At 34.6% G+C, this 18,413-nt stretch overlaps 4 protein-coding genes across 4 annotated transcripts; 2 read left to right on the forward strand and 2 right to left on the reverse strand.

Annotated features, from left to right (window-relative positions):
* Positions 1 to 1,648: 1,648 nt before the first annotated feature.
* On the forward strand, positions 1,649 to 2,269 carry TrAFT101_007818 (uncharacterized protein; the record flags this gene model as incomplete). Its single annotated transcript, XM_066128154.1, has 4 exons — positions 1,649 to 1,823; positions 1,885 to 2,028; positions 2,081 to 2,145; positions 2,204 to 2,269. The coding sequence occupies 4 exons, from the start codon at positions 1,649 to 1,651 to the stop codon at positions 2,267 to 2,269; spliced, it is 450 nt and encodes a 149-aa protein (XP_065984271.1).
* Positions 2,270 to 4,889: 2,620 nt separating this feature from the next.
* TrAFT101_007819 (uncharacterized protein) lies at positions 4,890 to 5,892 on the reverse strand (the record flags this gene model as incomplete). The annotated part of the gene is made up of 4 exons (XM_066128155.1): positions 4,890 to 5,246; positions 5,315 to 5,618; positions 5,709 to 5,770; positions 5,857 to 5,892. The coding sequence occupies 4 exons, from the start codon at positions 5,890 to 5,892 to the stop codon at positions 4,890 to 4,892; spliced, it is 759 nt and encodes a 252-aa protein (XP_065984272.1).
* A 415-nt stretch (positions 5,893 to 6,307) lies between these two features.
* Positions 6,308 to 7,588, reverse strand: TrAFT101_007820 (uncharacterized protein). Its single transcript, XM_024901982.2, has 2 exons — positions 7,024 to 7,588; positions 6,308 to 6,964 (listed from the first exon to the last, which is right to left on the reverse strand). The coding sequence occupies exons 1-2, from the start codon at positions 7,543 to 7,545 to the stop codon at positions 6,326 to 6,328; spliced, it is 1,161 nt and encodes a 386-aa protein (XP_024759064.2). The 5' UTR covers positions 7,546 to 7,588; the 3' UTR covers positions 6,308 to 6,325.
* A 375-nt stretch (positions 7,589 to 7,963) lies between these two features.
* Positions 7,964 to 10,342, forward strand: TrAFT101_007821 (uncharacterized protein). Its single transcript, XM_024905985.2, has 3 exons — positions 7,964 to 8,388; positions 8,440 to 8,467; positions 8,528 to 10,342. Exons 1-3 carry the CDS (start codon positions 7,988 to 7,990, stop codon positions 10,304 to 10,306), a joined length of 2,208 nt encoding a protein of 735 aa, XP_024759062.2. The 5' UTR covers positions 7,964 to 7,987; the 3' UTR covers positions 10,307 to 10,342.
* Positions 10,343 to 18,413: the final 8,071 nt, after the last annotated feature.

Raw genomic sequence — 18,413 nt, forward strand, 5'->3', positions numbered from 1 at the left:
TGTGACGATGCTTGTTACAAAGCCAGACTCCTATGTTGGAGCAGACTATCGGATCCGACAAACCATACTTTGGACAGCGCCTCACTGCTATCCATATTGCTTCCAATACCTCGTGGCGACTACGCCTCTGTTTCCTGATGTTGGAGACAATTCAGGACTCTGGCAACGAAATGGAGTCTATCAATAAATACAGTAGCAAAACTACCGGTAAAGGTCAGTGCCGTCGTGTTGGCATGTTCTTCATCGACGAGGGAGATGAAATCTCTAACGAGTGCAAAATGGCAAGACTTACCTGGGGAGAAGTTCGTCATTGCCTACCTAGGTAGCCTAGCTTTCTGCTGCGAGCTTCATACTTGACACCAGTGGAGTTTATGGTCCGTTTCTAGTCTCTTTTGACGGGGTCCTCAACAAAATTATGCAAGGAACAGACATCTATACTAAAAGTGGAGGGTATTTCATACTGTCTGTTGTAAATATGCTTACCAAAAAGTATAAAAATGTGCCGTAGCATAATACAGCTACCTTCCAACTATTGGAACAATTACCTCTCTACACAGTGCAGTGTGTCCTTTGCGGCGTGCATATAATTTCTTGAGACTTATATTAAGCTTTTTAAAGATGTTGTTTGGGGTCCAGAGAATTCATGCTTGGCATAAAAATATTGTCGACTCAACGATATTATCTGGTCTGTTGCAGGGCATGAATACTCCCCGGCATTGGCTCATTGGCTGTTAGTCTCTTTCCCCTGATGTCTGCCTCCACGCCATGTAAAGTATATATTGACGTGTTTTATTATTAATTAACGCCCACTAAGTAAGCTAGTTACATAAATCCCTTCTGGGCAATAGGACGATATATCCACCTGTATCTAATAAACTTATTGTTATAGTTTTAATATTAACCTTAATGTGCAACGTTATACACAGCTAGTTTTTGCTTTATATCGCTATATAACTAGCTAAGGCTGGTAAATTTAAAGCTGAGACGCTGTATTACGGTATGGTCTGAATGGGTCTGAAGAGACTATATTTCTTAGGAACCGATAAGTAATTTGGATTGATGTAGCATTATGAAGGCGTAATGAAATACCGCTGCTCTGATACATTTCAGCTATCTTTATATAAAGTATAATTTTTAAGTTTTATAGGTGATGCATGATTAGAACAAAAGTCAGATTAAGCTGTTAGAGACGTTAATCAATACCGCTTCCAACAAGCCGCTAATGGGAGCGTTTAATAAGTATGCATTGTTTGCATGTTAACCCAACATTAAGTTTTCAACAATTTTACAATGTTTACAATCTGCTGTTTGGGGCTTTTAGCTCTTGCTTTGAACCTGCATAAGCCTAGCAGAGATAGTGACTGGTCATCTTATAACTCCTGCAGCAACTAGCTCTCTGCACATTCAGCAGCCGTTGTTATTGTTAGGTATAGCTTCTGTCTATGTAGCAAAACCTAAAGATAGTCTTAGAGTAGATGCTTTTTTTGTTTAAATAGGCCTGTTTCTCTCTTCATTGTTTTTCTCTTCATTCTGAGTTACTCAACATACTCAGGCCTTTCTGGATCTACTTTGCTCTATTACTTCTTTACAAACTTGTCGCTTCTCCTCAATAAGGCCCACGCCACCGCTACTTTCTTATACCGCAATCATGTACGCTTCTGTCATCATTTATACTCTCGTCGCCCTGTGCGGCGTCATGGCATCCCCGGTTCAAGAGGCCGAGGTTGCACCCCGAGCTATTGAGCCTCGCATGCCTACCTTCGCAGATATCCCGTTTCCGAGGTTCCCATCCCACAACAAGAATCACCACAATGAAAAGGATAGTAGGTTTTTACAATCATCCAAGCATATCAATTCTAGTTTGGTCTCTAATTTGGGTTATAGAGGGCAAGGGCAAGGGCAAGGGCAATGGCAAGGGCGTCGACAAGAACAATGGCGGTGGCTGTGACGCTGACTCAGGCACAAACACTCAGCTGAATGCCTGCTCTGCCGGTAGTCCGTACTGCTGCAGCAGCGATGGCAACGGTGGTAGGTGATAAATTGCCCATTTCTATCTAGGGAAAACTCTAATAGTCTACAGGCCATATCTGCTCAAACACTACTGCATGTGACCAAAAAGTTATTTGCTGCAACAATAACAACGGTGTAAGTTAATGTCCTTGTGTTTGCTTCATTCATTATTTTAACAAACATACCTATTTAGTTCCAAATCTGCATCGGCGAGATTGATTTCAACGTGCCAGTCACCATCAACATCATCTATGATTAAAAGGGCTGTCGGGGCAAAAGCGGCCGCTTAAGAGGCAATGGCAACCAGGCCAGGACAGGGATTTCAGTGACAAAAGCTTCGTGTTATCTTAGCCGCAGTCTAAGAGTCAATCAGCTTGAGCTATATGAAACAAGCGTCGCATAGCCTGCTCTTCCCATCAACGACAACAAATTACTGAGTGACGTTGTTTATTAGACTTTCGTGGTGCTGTAGGCTAATACCAGTGGATCATATTCCGCAGTCGCTAATTAGGCGGTGCCTGGGCCGCATTACTGAAGATCGCGGCCCATGTAAAGAGCATTACGCGCCTCACTCAACTTGTTTATGCCCTTGCATTTCTATCGGCCATCGTCTATTTCATTACGATAACGCGTCCCTTCCGAGAAGTAACACATACGAGTAATGGCTTGATTAGGTCAACATGAAATAAATATCTCAATTTTCTGTGGTTTTATTGTAAAGGTTACTGCCTGTCAAGGATTAAATTATGACATGCATGAACTTTGTTCCAGCCATTATTGATGTTGGAAACTTTGATGATCCTCTTGTCAAGTAAAGCTAAATAAAACAGGAGATTGAAGAATCTATGCCTTGCAACTTTGGTTCTTCCAGCGGCAAGTAACAAGGTTCATCAACAGTAACTAGAGGCAAAATTCCCCGCAAATGCCCTCCTGCAGGTGAAGATTAGCGAATGAGCTGGCTCCATGCCTCGCAGGATGCTTATGGAAATAGCCGCTGGTAATTAATCCGTCTCAGCCACGCCTCTCCTCTCATTCGGGCTACCACTAGTGGCACGTTATGATTGCCGCTACAGTCGGTAGCTCAGGGGAAGGTTATAAACTTTAATTAATTGCTGTTATGCTGACACATAAAGAGGCATCTTGTACTAACTCGGAGGAACGTCATCAGAAGAAGAACTATTTATACAGCAAATTTAATATGCTAGAGCATGCAGCTGGCCTTCGCCACTGGAGTGCTCTTTACCACCGCCCTATGTGTAACACTGGCAAAATCAGTTGCCATTTGCTATAGGGCTTTCTGCCTCCGAGAGGGTATCCTAATCAATACAGCTGACGCATCATTAGAATAAGGAATAGTTATAATAATGGGCATTATAATTTTTTTTTGTTTCCCTCTGTTAGGTATGCCTTTTTTTATCACATGTAGCAGCAGCATGTTAGTAGTACTACAAGCTAGTAGAAGTATTAAACAATGAATTCAGTAAAATGAGCTCTTACTCTATCATTTTCTAACTAATTTCGCTTACTATTGTATCCATTTAGTCGGAAAGTCCTATTTGATCATATCATCAGTTGAGTCATGCTGATATGTATCAAACTGCGGAGCCATAGATGAATTCAGCATTAAGCTTATTCTGGCTTTGAGGTTGCAGAGAGGGCGTGATCTTGCCGTGTGGCTGCCTGCACGACTCAACCTAAAACGCGTCGATGCTCATGGCTTAGACACAAGTGTACGTAACACCAGCTTCTATCATATAGAACCATAGAATTCATTACCAGATACTACTTGGCTGAGTGTGGAACTGTACGCAGTGCATTGACGACGAAGTGTATGCCAAGAATTTGTCTGTTCGCAAAGAGCTTCAATACGATGAAACCTGAACATGTTAAGTATTTCGGTTACTGTGCATAATGCCCATGAAGACTTCAATATACATAAACCCTAAATACAGTGCAAACCGAAATAAGTCTCCAATTCCCATAATAATGAAAGTCTTCCCGCATACATTAGTCCTGTGGCATAACACGGCTAGTACAGTGCAACCGTCAATCGACCTTTGTACATTTTAAACGAAGGCCTGCCCTATCTGATCAACGATCGAGGGGAGCGTGAATATGCTGGTTATATATCATCATTAACCGCCAAGAGTATGATGGTGTAACAAAAGGATGCAACAGAATTACACGGTATGGCTACTACGTGACGGAAGTGCGCTGGGGAAGACTATTTGTCATCAAGCCCAAAAGCCTTAGCATTATGGGTAAATATAATTACATAGTGAAAAATAACTGATGTCTCCTTGATTACTTTAATCAGAATTCTCAAAAGAATTGCAAATAACGCTCTCAAATTCATGATCGAAGATTGTAGACACTTGAACTCATGCGAAAATTTGTGGAGCAAGGCACACGCCATCAATAGTACGTCTTGGCTACGGCCAGTAAAATAGCTATGTAGCTCTTCACTTACAAGAAAAGAATACAGCGTATGTTATTATTAGTCCATTTGACAGTCAATGGCTTCTGCTACCTGTTGCCTGACGCTTCCCACTCTTTCTTTCAGTCTTCCCTTGAGGTCTTTAAGGTCCTATCCCAGCCAGCTAAAACAGGATGCTTATCACCATAACTCCCCAACATTCCAACACGTGAACTCATTAAGTCTATGCTAAAGCAAGACTTTGGGACAAAGGTAATACTCTATCTTAAATGTGGCAAAAGGATATTAGAAAGATTAATCGGTTGGACCTTGTAGTCAATTGGCTGACCAGGACTACGATCGATTGCATTGCGCAGTAGCAGGATGTGGACTTTCAAGATCTAAATCGATATACAATCTCTAAATTTAAATCCTACTATTTTGCTTTTGTTGATGCGATACTTTACTGGTCTAGACCACCACGTTTAACTGGAAATAGATGACATATTCTACTCGCATCCAATCCCAGCCTCAGACTATGCTTCTTGTACGGCTTCGTCTCGAAAAAGCTGATGATTTGTCTGTCTTCAAGTTGGTGCTTGAAGTTCTCAATGAGCTCGTTAGAGAAGAGCGTATCCTTCTTCAGTGATTCCATAAGAGAATTTGACACATCTCGTCGCACTGCACGCGTCACGGCTGCGGCAATGTCTCCAAGGCCAGCCTTGTCGCTGCCTTGGTGAGGGATTCCGAAGAAAGCTATGCCATATGTCGATGTGCCAATTTCTTGGTATGCTGTGTTTAATTTCGTCTCAACCAGGGCCTTGATGAAAGTTACAGCTGTTAGCCTCCCGTACTTTATTAGCAAACTTGGAGAGGGCGAGAGGATACCTGCTTCACTATAATACCTCCAAGACTATGTGCAACAAAAATAATCGGCCTATTAGCCACATCACGGCGTTTCAACGTGAGCCGGTTTAACAAATTCGATGCCTGTTCGTGGACGCCAAGAATAGAAGCCTCAAACGCAACGTTAGAATTGTACCCGAAGAGCAGCACACGCGCGTTAGGCAACTGTTGTGGAAGGAAATCCCGCAACCACATTGCACCACTGCCGCTGTCGCTGTGTGCAGTCCATGTCTTTTCAGCGTGGAATTCGGTATTGAAGGGGTTAAGGCCATGAACAGCTACGATGCTATAAAGACCCGTGGAATGGCGTTAGTTTGACTTAAAACGTTGGACTACAAGCAAACGTTTTTTTTTTTTTTTTTCGGGTCTCGCGTACTCAACAGATGCATCGTTTGGGTCGACGATGACTCGAAGAAAGTTTTTAGACGTTGTGTCGCCCTACATAATCGTAGATTAGTTCGTGTTCTTCATATTTTCTTCAACGACACACCATACACACCATCGCCGTATAGTCTGTTCCTCACTCTCGATTTTGTGTATTCCCCATACCGGGCAAACATCTGCGTAAATCGAGATAACAACGGCCGAAACAGGAATGCATTAGGTGTTGGTTAAATGAGCGATATCAATTCGTCCAGCTGAGGCTGGAGGGGCAACTTACTTTGTCACTTAGTCAACTATACTTTGCGGCTGATCGTGGGATGGCAGCCACAGGCGTCAAATAAAATAAAACAGTTGGACTTGCGGAATGCTACAGTAACGTAGCTCCGTACGGACAGCGGCGGCAATCGTCTCGGTCTAGAACGACAGGAGCGCGGAGCATTGTGCCACAGCCACTGCTGACGAAACCAGCTCCATTACTACCTAGGGCGAGCATCATATGTATTGCATAACTAATTCTATAATTACATGTAAGTCTAGAGCCAGAAGTAGATCGTGTATTGTAGTAATAGTAAAATGGTGGGTGGTGCCTACTTCTATTTGTAAATAGGATTATCTCTCAGCAAAAGCCTTCACAACAGCCTTCGCTCCCTCAGGATGCGTCATGAGTCGATCCATCTCCTCACCGGCCTTGATGTGATATTTGCCGCGTTTCAACATATCCCTCTCATATTCCTCTACCGCCTTATTTATATGCTCCAGTCCGTTTTCTTCAATCTTAGTAACGAGTTCTAAGGCATCCTTCATGGCGAGATTGACACCCTCCCCATTGGGTAACGACAAATGCGCAGCGTCTCCCGCCAAAGTTACACCTGGTACCGAGTTCCAACCAAAGCTTTCTGTAGGAAGTTGATACAGCGGCCAGCTGCGGAAATTCTCTGCGTTTCGAATATAATCTCTTAAATCCTCAGCCCAGCCTTTGAAGAAAGAGGACAACAGCATATCGCGAGTAGCTTGGGTGTCGTTCAAGTCCATAGACGTGCCAACAAAGTGCTCGGGGGCAGTGATGCCAAAATAGATCCTGTATGAGTTATCACCTTGCCGTTGAATGATCATACGGCTTGGCCCTGCCAGAAATAGAGCTATGCCATGACCGATTTTGTCCGTCAGCGTCTTGTGCAATAAGCTGCTTTCCTGTATGCGAGTTTCGATGAAGGTACTTCCTGCATATTGTGGCTTCGTAGAGGTGATCTATAACTTTGTTAAACGTCTAGCTCTTATTAATGTCGAGGAAGTGATGACAGCCGTACTGCAGCTCGTACTTTGCTCCAGGCCCCATCCGTCCCGACAACAAGCGAGAATCCACCAACTGTGTTGCCATTGGAAAAATGTAGGACAGGAGACGAGTTGACACCGTCGAAACTTAACTTTGTCAGACGATGAGACCATACTATTTGGTTTTGCGGGATTGACTCCAGAAGGATGTCTCGTAAGCTCCTGCGGTCAATCTCGGGCTTTCCACCGGTCTTCAATCCGTCTTCTCCATCTTCTGCCTCGCCAGTAGCTCTATGCAACAGCTCTCCATAGGAGTCAAAAAAGGTAACCCGATCGTCCTCCCATCTTGCTTTCTGAGCAAAGGCATTGTACAAACCAGCCTCCTGAAGAGCAAGCTGACCTGTTTCTTTGCGTATATCAAGTGAGCCACTAGAGACTAGTGTCGCCGCTGACTCTTCATTTTCATAGACGGTGAAGGGGATATTCTTGCGGTGGAGGAGGCGGGCTAGAGTGAGGCCGCAAGGGCCGGCCCCGATGATGGCAATGGCACTCTTCATTGTGCAGTGACAAATACGTGAAGTTTGGGTGAAGAAGGGTTACTGTACGAGTGAAGATTATTCTAAAGCCTTAGTGAAGCATGCTTTATATACTTTTCTTATTCAAGTGGCTCTACCTGTCTTATTCAAGCGGCTCTACCTATCTGATGTCCAGCAGGCTTTCGGCTTCGGAAGCCCCACCTTGGGTGATGCAGCACTCGGGGCCGAACCACTCGGGACCGAATCACTAAGGCCCGAGCTACCGTGCAAATGAAATATTGATGCCGACGTGGATGGTACATATGTTGAGTCATCTTATCTCTATCTCTTCATCTCTGTTTCATTAGCATTCTTCGCGACAGTACCCAGCACGCCGATATAACTACTGACTGTGGATCGGCAGGGACTAGGGGATTAGCTTTACAACGTGGGATCATACTTTCTCTCCGCCTAATCGGATGCCATGGGAACTGCACGCAATCCACCTTCGAGCGTTCCCAGCAGGCCAACTTTTGCTTGCGTTCGCTGCGCTGGGCGGAAAGTAAAATGTGACAGGAATATACCATGCACCGCGTGTGTCAAACATGGAGCTAAGTGCGTGTTTCAACCTCCGCCGCCTCCTCGGAGAAGACGTCGACCTGGGGCAGCTAGGCCTTCGATAGATAGGCGCGAATACCCGCAAACACGCCTTCAAGCGCAAGGCCACAACCCGAAAGAGTCATCCAATCCTCCTGATAGTGATTCACGGAGCCATCTGTCGAGTCAGGAAATTCGCGGCTCACAATCGAGCTCATCAGAGCCGAGCGGGAGTGTCAGCAAAACTCAAGTTATCCAAGGACGAGGGCAGTCAATGTTGATTGATAAGTGAGTTCAGACCCCCAATAATTTAGATATATTTGCTGAGTCCCCGCGCAGTAGCTTGTGGTCAAGAGTTGTGGAAGAGGTGAGTGTCCTGCCGCGTATCTTGCTTGGGTTGCTTGCTGGGCGCTAACGGTATCATAAGTTTCACGACCCCGAGGATGCTCTGCGGAGGAGTTCAGACGACTTGAGTGATGCAGAAACCCTTAATGATGACTTTAGTTTTGTGCTTGGCGGCCCACTGATATCTCGCACCAAACTCCTTCATCCACCGCCCCAACAGATACATGAGCTATGGCGCACTTTTGTGGAAAATGTTGATCCTCTCTCCAAAGTTGTGCATATCCCCACATTAGAAAAGGCATTCCATGAAGCTGCAAATCAAGTAGACAAGGTCTCGCGGAGCTTTGAGGCACTCATGTTTGCCATCTACAGCGCCGCCGTTATGTCACTGAGCGACGTTGAGTGTGAGGAACGACTTCACGAGCCTCGAAAGTCTCTGCGATCTAGATTAATGACTGGCACGAAGGCAGCATTATCGCGATCCAACTTCATGAGCACAGCTAGCCTTGTGGTTCTTCAGGCATTGGTCATTCACATCATCTCAGCGCGAGACATGTACGAGCCGCGCGCCCTTTGGACCTTGACAGGTGTGGCGGTTCGCGTTGCCAACGGCATGGGCCTTGATCGCGATGGAACACTTCTTGGGCTGCCACCATTTGAAACAGAGCTGCGGCGACGCATGTGGTGGTTTCTGAAAGCGCAAGATCTACACAATGCTGAGCTGTGCGGCCTTCCCAAGTTTCGAGATGTTGGTCTGAGCAGCGACTCCACAAGGCGTCCCACCAACATCAACGACTTTGAGCTCTATCCGGGAATGCCTATCTCGCCGGTGGAGTCGGGAAATTTGACGGACATGACGTTTCTCGCTATAAGATACGACCTACTCTGGTTTGCCGCCGCCCGCCTTGCCAAGTTTCGTCATCTAGGCAAGAGTCTGAGCCAGTGGGATCAGGATTTCGCATCCGAAGGTGACAAGGCGGAGACGGGTCAAAGTGTGAAGGAAATAGAAGAGCACCTGGAAAAAAAATACCTTCGGCGTTGCGATCCTTCGCAGCCGCTGCAGCTAATGTCGATGCTGATGGCACGGACCGCGATAGACACCATTCGCTTCATGACACACCACCCACGCAGATGGACCAGCATCAACCAGGCGCCGCCATTTGAGCGTCAATGGGTATGGGAAGTCAGCATCAGGCTTCTAGAGCAGTGCGACATGCTGCAGTCAAACCCCTCACTGAAGAAGTTTGCATGGCACGCAGCGTTTACCATGCAATGGCCCGCTTTCATCCACGTGCTCGATAGCCTCCAAGCCAATCCGTCTACGCCGGATGCCGAGAAAGCGTGGAGGCTGATTGCGAACACGTTCGAGAATAATATGAGCATGTTCTCCGACTCGAGAAAGCCCATCCACAGAGCCGTGCGCAGTCTCTGTCTGAAAGCATACGATGCTCACAGGCTGCAGCGCAATGGTGTTTATGCTCTCCAGACGCCGGCGTTTATTTTGAAGCTACGGCAGCAACAAGAGATGGTGAAGATCAAAATACAAGCCTGCTGTAGGAAAGCCGAGGATGCGTTCCAGTGGGACCCCATCAGCTCAGAGGCCACTACCGCAGCGACAGGTCTTAAGCACGGCACGATATCCAACCAGGAAGACGCTGCGGAACACGTGGATACTGGTGGTCAAAATCAACGATTCGAGCATGCCAATGAGTACGGCAGCGAAGCTGAATATACCTATGGTATAGAAGACATAGACCTGGATTCTCTGCTGGCTGGGGACGTTAGCCCAGATAACAGGGCGTATCAAACTATCAACTGGGAACAATGGGATCTTTTCCTCGCTGATTCTAAAATCAATTAAGCAATACTACTGCAAACCTCATACACCTCTTAAGCAGCAGACTTGTTAAAACTCTCTACACTATCAATGACTACAATTCTAATATAAAGTTGGCTCACGCTACACTATACTAGTCACTTTACGCCACAGAACTGGTCCATGCAGAAAGACTTTCGTTATAGTTGGAACCTGGACACTTATTTCAGTTCCCAAGGTAGATGCCGTGATATGGAATAAAGCTGTCAGTAATGGTTACGAATGACACTTATGGCGATATCTAAGTAGTATTTAGATTTGCGCTACAGTTCATTACTGTAGCCATACATGCCCCATAAAGTCCGTACGAAAGGACACTCTACATAGGCGGGCCCAAACATACGTTCCGCTTTCTACTGCACATGTAAGCACTGTATGCATGTACGTATGTATTACAAAATATTTACATAGGTATGTACTGTACAGTACTTAACGAAATTCGAGAACAATTCTTTCCAAATCCTTCTCCTTCTTCTTCAGATGCAGCTCATGTTTGCGGCCTATAAAGTGGGTCCGCTCGGCTGTGGCTTTTCGTCTCAACGCAGCCAATTGCCCGATTGGGGTATCAATAAGAATAAGACGGCCGGCCTTCAATAACGCCATTTGTCCCTGCGCAAATAAACGCCGGCACCACTTAGCAAGCAAGTTTGTTGACGAATTGTCCCATCTTTGGAAGTGCCCTTGAGTGAAAAAATGGGTTCCTGTCGTTATTTCGTCTCGTGTCGCAAAGGCACGGCTCTCTCATGGGCAGTTGCAGATTAAACTTCGCATCTGCGAGGCTATATCAAAAGTCTCCGACGAGTATTTTTGGCTTCCGATAAGTCAGACCAGTGGCTATTCGGCCACCCCCGCTACTCGGCCATTACATATTAATTTAATATGGGAAAAACAGTGTGAATAGTAACTTTTATACTAATATAAAAAAATTAATAAATTTTTAAAAATTATACTACTGTCAAAGGCAAAATGGGTGTCTTTGTTTTATTAGTTAATTTTATAAGGTCTGGTGGGGCTTGTGTAGCTAGTATAAGAGATACTGGTATTTCTTAAGTACTAAATATACCTTTTAAAATAATAAATTAACAATAGAGGATAGATGTAGATAGTATACACCCACCTACTCTTTTATTTATATTGTTTTCCTTTATTTCTCTCTTTATTTTCTTTACGCTAAGTATATTACTTTATTATAAGTAGTTAAATTAGGTTTTTATATAAATGTAATAATAGCACTGCAACTATATCCTAAAACCTATGGCTTAGTGTACTTTTTGCTGTTATATGGATTTCTGCTTAAAATTATAGCAGCTTAAGCCTGCTGTAGCATCTGCGCTGTAAGATATATTTACTGCAAGAATTTAATAAAAATGGCCAGGTAAGTAAAGAGTTATATTAGCAGGTGTAGCTGTATTTTTAAACCCATAAGAAAGTTCCTCTATAATATATTTATTAGCGAGCTTAATTTATATTAAGATAAACTAGCAGACCTTTTATATAAAGAGTTTAGAGAAAAAGTATTAGAAAGATTAATTGGTTGGACTTTAAATGCTATAGATTGGATGTAGAAAAGAATGCACTGTATTATGCAGCAGCAGGACCTTAATCTTTAGATTAAATATTAATATAATATTATTAAGTATCCTTTTAAATATCTAGTCTTTATTAATAAATTAAAATATAATTAAAGGATTAGGTATAGGCATTGGAAATAGTCTTTAAGAGGTATAATACTACTTAAAGTTATTAAGTTTAAATAGGGCAAGAGGTAGTATATTCTCCCTGCCTATACTTAAAATAGGATTATTTTTAAATGAATTTACTAAGGGTTAATAAATGTAGATTATTTTAATAATTTTATACTTAAGCTACTGTAATACTATAGTAAATACCCTAGACCTAGATCTATGCTTATTATAGATAATATATTTTAGTACTACTTAGAAGAAATCTAATAACTATATAATAATGCAGGAGTAAAACTACTATACCTACCTCTATATTTACTAGATTTTAATCCTATTAAGGAGTTTTTTTCTATCTTTAAGTTATTTATTAAAAGATACTGAAGATAAAATAAGTATATTATTAAAATAGATTTTAAAAAATATTTAGGGTGGTGTATTAATAAGGTCAGTAGCTATAGCTGTATTATAAAGGCTTATTTTTAGCATGCAGGATATAGGATTTAATAAATTAAAAAGTAAAATTTAAAGGCATTAAAGTTTATAAAAAGCATATATATAGTAATTATATTAATCTTAACTTAGGTATTTAATATTATTTATAATAGCTATAGGGCTTTATTTCTACTTGTTTTTGCGCTTTTATAACTTAATAAACCTTAGGATGTTATTAATAAATTGTAATGCACTTTCAAGAGGTATACCTTTAGTAACTATTGCATCCTTAACTATATTTAAATATTAATAAATAAAGCTTAAGTCTAAAAGCTCTTCTATTATAAATTAATTTACTGCTTTTATTCCTCCTTTATATTTATTATTTTATATATTTATTAAATTTTATATACAGTAATCTTTTATTTTTTTAATTAAATTCTTAGAAATTAATAGTAGTTTAGCGTAGCTGCCTCTAGGGAAGATATTAAACTTATAGCTACAACAGCTAGCATTATTATTTACCTTTTATTTTTTACTAATATATAATATTTTATTATATATATTAGCAGAAACCTTAATATTTTAAATATTTTTTAAATTTTCTTTTTCTTTTATATTTTTTTTTATTTTATTATAGATCTTTTAAATAGTTTTATTATTAATTATATAGTAATTGCTTTTTTTATTTATTAAATAGTATAGTAAGTTTTACTAGTAAGACTTCCCTTTATATTTATAGTAAGTGAAGACTTAAGTTATAAATACTAACTTAAGGGAATTTAATTAAGCCTGCTGCCTGTTAATAGCTAAATTTCTTTATGCTATTTAGGTTGCTGTTATTGCCTCTATTTCCTAGTAAATAAGTTTAATAGCTATAGTTATTATTATATACTGCTGTTTAAATAAAGAATTAAAAGATACTAGGTATTTGTTAATTCTTGCCTAAAGAATCCCTTTATCTTTAAATTTAGCATTTAAATTTTTATATTTTTTAGCCTTAACAGCTATAGTTCTTTTACTTATATAGCTGCTTCTAGCTAAAATATTCTTAAGATTAATTAAAAGTGCAGTAATATAGTCTTTAAGCTCTTTCTTTTAAAGATCGCTAGGTATAAGAATAAGGTCTTTTTTATTAATTATATTAACTATTATTAATTTTTTTTTATTAATGCTATACTTAAATATCCTTAATTTTAAATTATAATAAATATAAGTTAGGTTTTCTTTATTATAGGCTTAGTTAAGTTTAACATCGCTAAATTAAAGCAGCAGTAGGTCCTTTATTATTATAGATTAATTAATTTTACTAGGCTTTTGCTTAACTTTTAAATTAAATTTCTAGCTATATTTTAGAAATCTATAATTTAAAATATCTAAAGTTATAAAATTAAAAGTATTATTGTTAAAAAGAAAATTAAATTTATTTATAATAGTATAAATTCTATATAATAATAAATCCTAGTAGAATGTAAATGGCTAAAGTAATACTTATACTTACACTTATATTTATACCTATATATACTCTAGCGAAGGCAGGCAGGCATGCTGCATTATATAGCTGTAAAAAAACTTCTATTGCTTTTTATTTAGTTTTATAAATAATAATAAATTAGCTGCTTTATACTATTAACGTTTTCTTTTTATAAGACTTTTATTAATGCATTTGCTTTAGTAAAGTAAAGCAGTATCTAGTACTATTATTATATAGGACCTATTGTATAAGATATGCAGGGGATTTATAAGGCTAAGTGTTATTACTATAGCATTTATACTCCTGCCTAATTAATTAGCTTAAGCTAATTAATCTATATGCTGTAGCTGCTTTATAAATCCTGGCTAAGATTAAGGTCATGTCAGGCGACAAAGAAGCTAGGATACAACTAGCTAGAAACTAGCTATTGTCCTCTAAGCTTAAACAGATATTCTATGCTGTGCTAATAAACTTTAAGTCTTCAGCTGAGGATATAAAATAAAAGGCCTAATGTAATTAATTAAAAGCTAATTACTATAAAGAAAGAAGATATAAAAGAAAAGGACTTTTTTTTATAAAAATAAAGAAAAAGTAAAGATAAATATAGTCTTTTAATAATATCTAGCAGTTATTTAATAATAAAGATATACTTAACCTTACTTAATTCTTTATTACTTTTCTTATAAAACTTAAATTATAATAGTTTTATTTTTTTTAATAAAAAAAGAAAGAAAACTAATAAAGATTAAAATAAAGGCTTAAAGCAAAAGTGCTTTATATATATTATAATCCACTAGCTTAAAACCTATTATCTCTAATATATAAGTAAATACTAATATATAAAAGCTTTTTTTTACTTTAAAAGCTAATAAAAAAAAAAAAAACCTGCAGAGGCAGTTTAATATAGAAGCTAGTTAGCTATAAAAATATAAGTTATAAGCTATAAAAGACTTTATAAAATAAAAAAAAGATTTATTTTTTTATACTTAAGGAAATATTAAAGCCCCTGCATTAAAAAAGCAAGCTATTAATAAATTAATAAAAAGCTTTTTATTAAAAAGCTTTTATAATATTTTTATACTAAAATTTAATAAAGCTTTATAATAAAAACTTATAAGTTATTAAACTTAATTAAAATCTATATTTTATTTATATTTATAGAAATATTTAAATAATATAAAAAAGATTTAGTTTACTAGCTATAGACTTATAAATAATATATAGTAATATTAAAATATAAAATAAATAAATATTAAAGACCTAGGATTATCCTTTTTTAAATATATAAAGTAATATACTTCTTATATTAAGGACAGAAGGACTTAAATAGCAGCAGTATTTTTAAAGCTAAAATACCTTAAGCAAATACTAAAAAAGAAGTTTTTTATATTTATAAATTAATTTAATATAATTTTAATAAAGGCTTTTTTTATTATTTTAAAACTTATAAAAATTAAATAGTTTTTTATTAAATATTTATTAAAAATAAAAAAAAATTTAATTACTTAAGAAAAAGTAAATACTTAAATAGAATTATATAATAAAGGTATAAAAGTAAAGGCCTAGAGCTAAAATAAAGTTAAAAATACTAAACCTAATTAAAACCTTATATATTATAATATATTATAAGCATTTATTAAAGCAGAAGAGCTAGAATAAAGAAAAAAATTAATAATTACTTTATTATAAAATAGCAGATACTTTAAAAAAATATTTATATATTAAAAATATAAAGGAGCCTATTATTATAATAACTATAAAGCATTAAATTATATACTATATTAAAGCAGTAAATATACTATTAAAAAGTATAAAAACTTAATAAATATTCCTGCTACTAGACCTAATATAAAGCCAGTTTAATATACCTATTAAGCCTAAAAAAAAAAAAGCTATTTAAATTTATTATAAAACCTTTCTATATAAAGATTAATAAGGCTATAGCTAGGTAATAAATAAAGAAATATAAATACTATATTTAACTTTAGAAATAATATTTATTTATTAAATATAAAATTTATTAAAGACCTACCCTTTTTATTATTTATAATATAATAAATAAAAGATATTTTCTTTAATAATATTAATAAAATATATAAAAAAATAATAAAAATAATAAAGCTTATTAATAACTAAAGAATTATAAAAAAGTAATTAATTAGCTTTTATATTACTAATATAATAAATAATATATTATTAAAAAAACTATAGTTTAAGAAAATAGATTTTATTATCTTATAGGCTATAGACTATTAATACTATCTTTTTATTAAAAATAGCTTTAAATTAATAATATTAAAAAAGTAAGCTAAAAAATAAAATTAAATTATTTAAATATATATAATTATAAATTTATTAAAACTAATAATATTTAATAATAATAAAATAAATTATAAATTATAATAAAATATTTTATAAAAAGTTAGCAGTAAAAATAAAGCTATTATACTACTATTTAAATATAAGTAATTTAAAAATATATTTTTATTAAAAGAGGTAGTAAAATTAGCTTTTATTTATAAACTAATATACTTAATTAACTTAAAATTAAAAAAGCTACTTTTTTAAAAATTTATTTATACTCTAGTAAAACTTAAGCTATAAAAACTCTATAAATATATATAAATAGCTTTATTTAAAAAATAAATAAAAAAGTTTATTAATCTTTTTAATACTTTAATATTATTTATATTTAAAAAAGATAATAAGCTATAACTTTATATTAACTATTATACTTTAAATAAAATAACTTATAAAAACTAAATACCTCTTCCTTTAATTTATAAAATTTTAAATTAACTTAAAAAAATATTTATATATATAAAATTAAATCTAAAAGATATATATTATTAAATATATATTTATAAAAAAAATAAATATAAAATAATATTTTACTGTAAATATAGCTATTATAAATATTAAATCCTTCCTTTTAAACTTATAAATACTCCTATAACTTTTTAAAATTATATTAATTTAATTTTATAAAAGCTTATTAACTTTATTTATATAATATATTTAAATAATATCTTTATATATAGCAATAACCTAGTAAAATATAAAAAGCATATAGTTATAATTTTAAAAAAACTATAGTAGTATAGGTTATATATAAACCTTTAAAAATATAAATTTTATATAATATTAGTATTTTATTTTAAATTTATTATTTAACTTAATAAAATATATATAAAGCATGCTTATATTAAAGATATTATTAAATAGCTATAACTTTATAGCATTAATAAAATACTTTTATTTTTAAAATTTATAAATTTTTATTAAAGATTTATTAAAAACTATAATAAAATTTCAGCCTCTTTAATTAATAAAATAAAAGGTAAAATAGAAGTAATATTTTAATTAAATCTTAGTAAGCTAGCTATATTTAATTAACTAAAATAAAAGTTTTTAAAGAAATTAATTTTAGCTTACTATAACTTAAAAGTATTAATATAAATTAAAATTAATATATTTAAATTTACTATTAATATAATACTTATGTAGTTATAGTAAGGTATTTAATATTTAATTATTTATTTATTATATAAACTATAAAATTATAAATTAAATTATATAATACTAAATATAAAAATACTAACTATAATTTATATATTTTTAATTTAAAAATATTATCTTTTTTATATAAAAAATAAAATATATATTATTATAAACTATTTAAATTACAGTTATTTAATTAATAAAAAAAAGTTAACTATTAAGTAAGTTTATACTTTATAATATTTAATATTATTTAATTTTTAAATTAAATAGCACTTAAGTAAATCTAACTTTATAAATAAATTATTTTAAAAATATAATTTATTAAATAAAAAAATAAAGCAAAAGGTAGCTTTTAGCTATTTATTTACTTTTTTATAATAATTTTAAAATAAAAAAGCTTATATAACTGCTATAAATATACTGCAGAAGGTATTAAAAATTTAAATACTAGTAAATAAAAACTGCTTAAATATTAAGTTATAACTAGCATTAACCCCTTTAGCTAAAAGAATTTTAACTATAATTAAATAAATAGTTTTTCTTTAATAAGCTACTTAAAGAGTTAAAGTAAATAGTTAAAATTTAATTTAATAAAAAAATATTAAAATATTATTAAAAGCTAGCTATATACTTTTATAAGCTTTATAAAAAGCTTAAAAAAAAAATACCTAGACTATAAAACTTATAAAAGTAAAGGTTAATAGACTTAATTTTATAAATAGATTATTATAATAATACTAGTATATAAATAACAATAAGCTATTATATTATTAAAATTAAGTATTTATTTTTTATAGTATATAAATAAAAATATTTATATTATTTTATAATAATTTAATTATTAAATATTAAAAAGTTAATAAAATATTTAAAAAAATAGCTAATATATTCTTTTAATAAAATATAAAATAAAATATAAAGATATATATTAATACTTATATAGTTTATTAAACTATAAAAGCTAAATATTATTTATTATATAGTAAATTAATATCTT

This window comes from Trichoderma asperellum, chromosome 4 (assembly GCF_020647865.1).
Source record: "Trichoderma asperellum chromosome 4, complete sequence".
Classification (NCBI taxonomy): domain Eukaryota; kingdom Fungi; phylum Ascomycota; class Sordariomycetes; order Hypocreales; family Hypocreaceae; genus Trichoderma; species Trichoderma asperellum.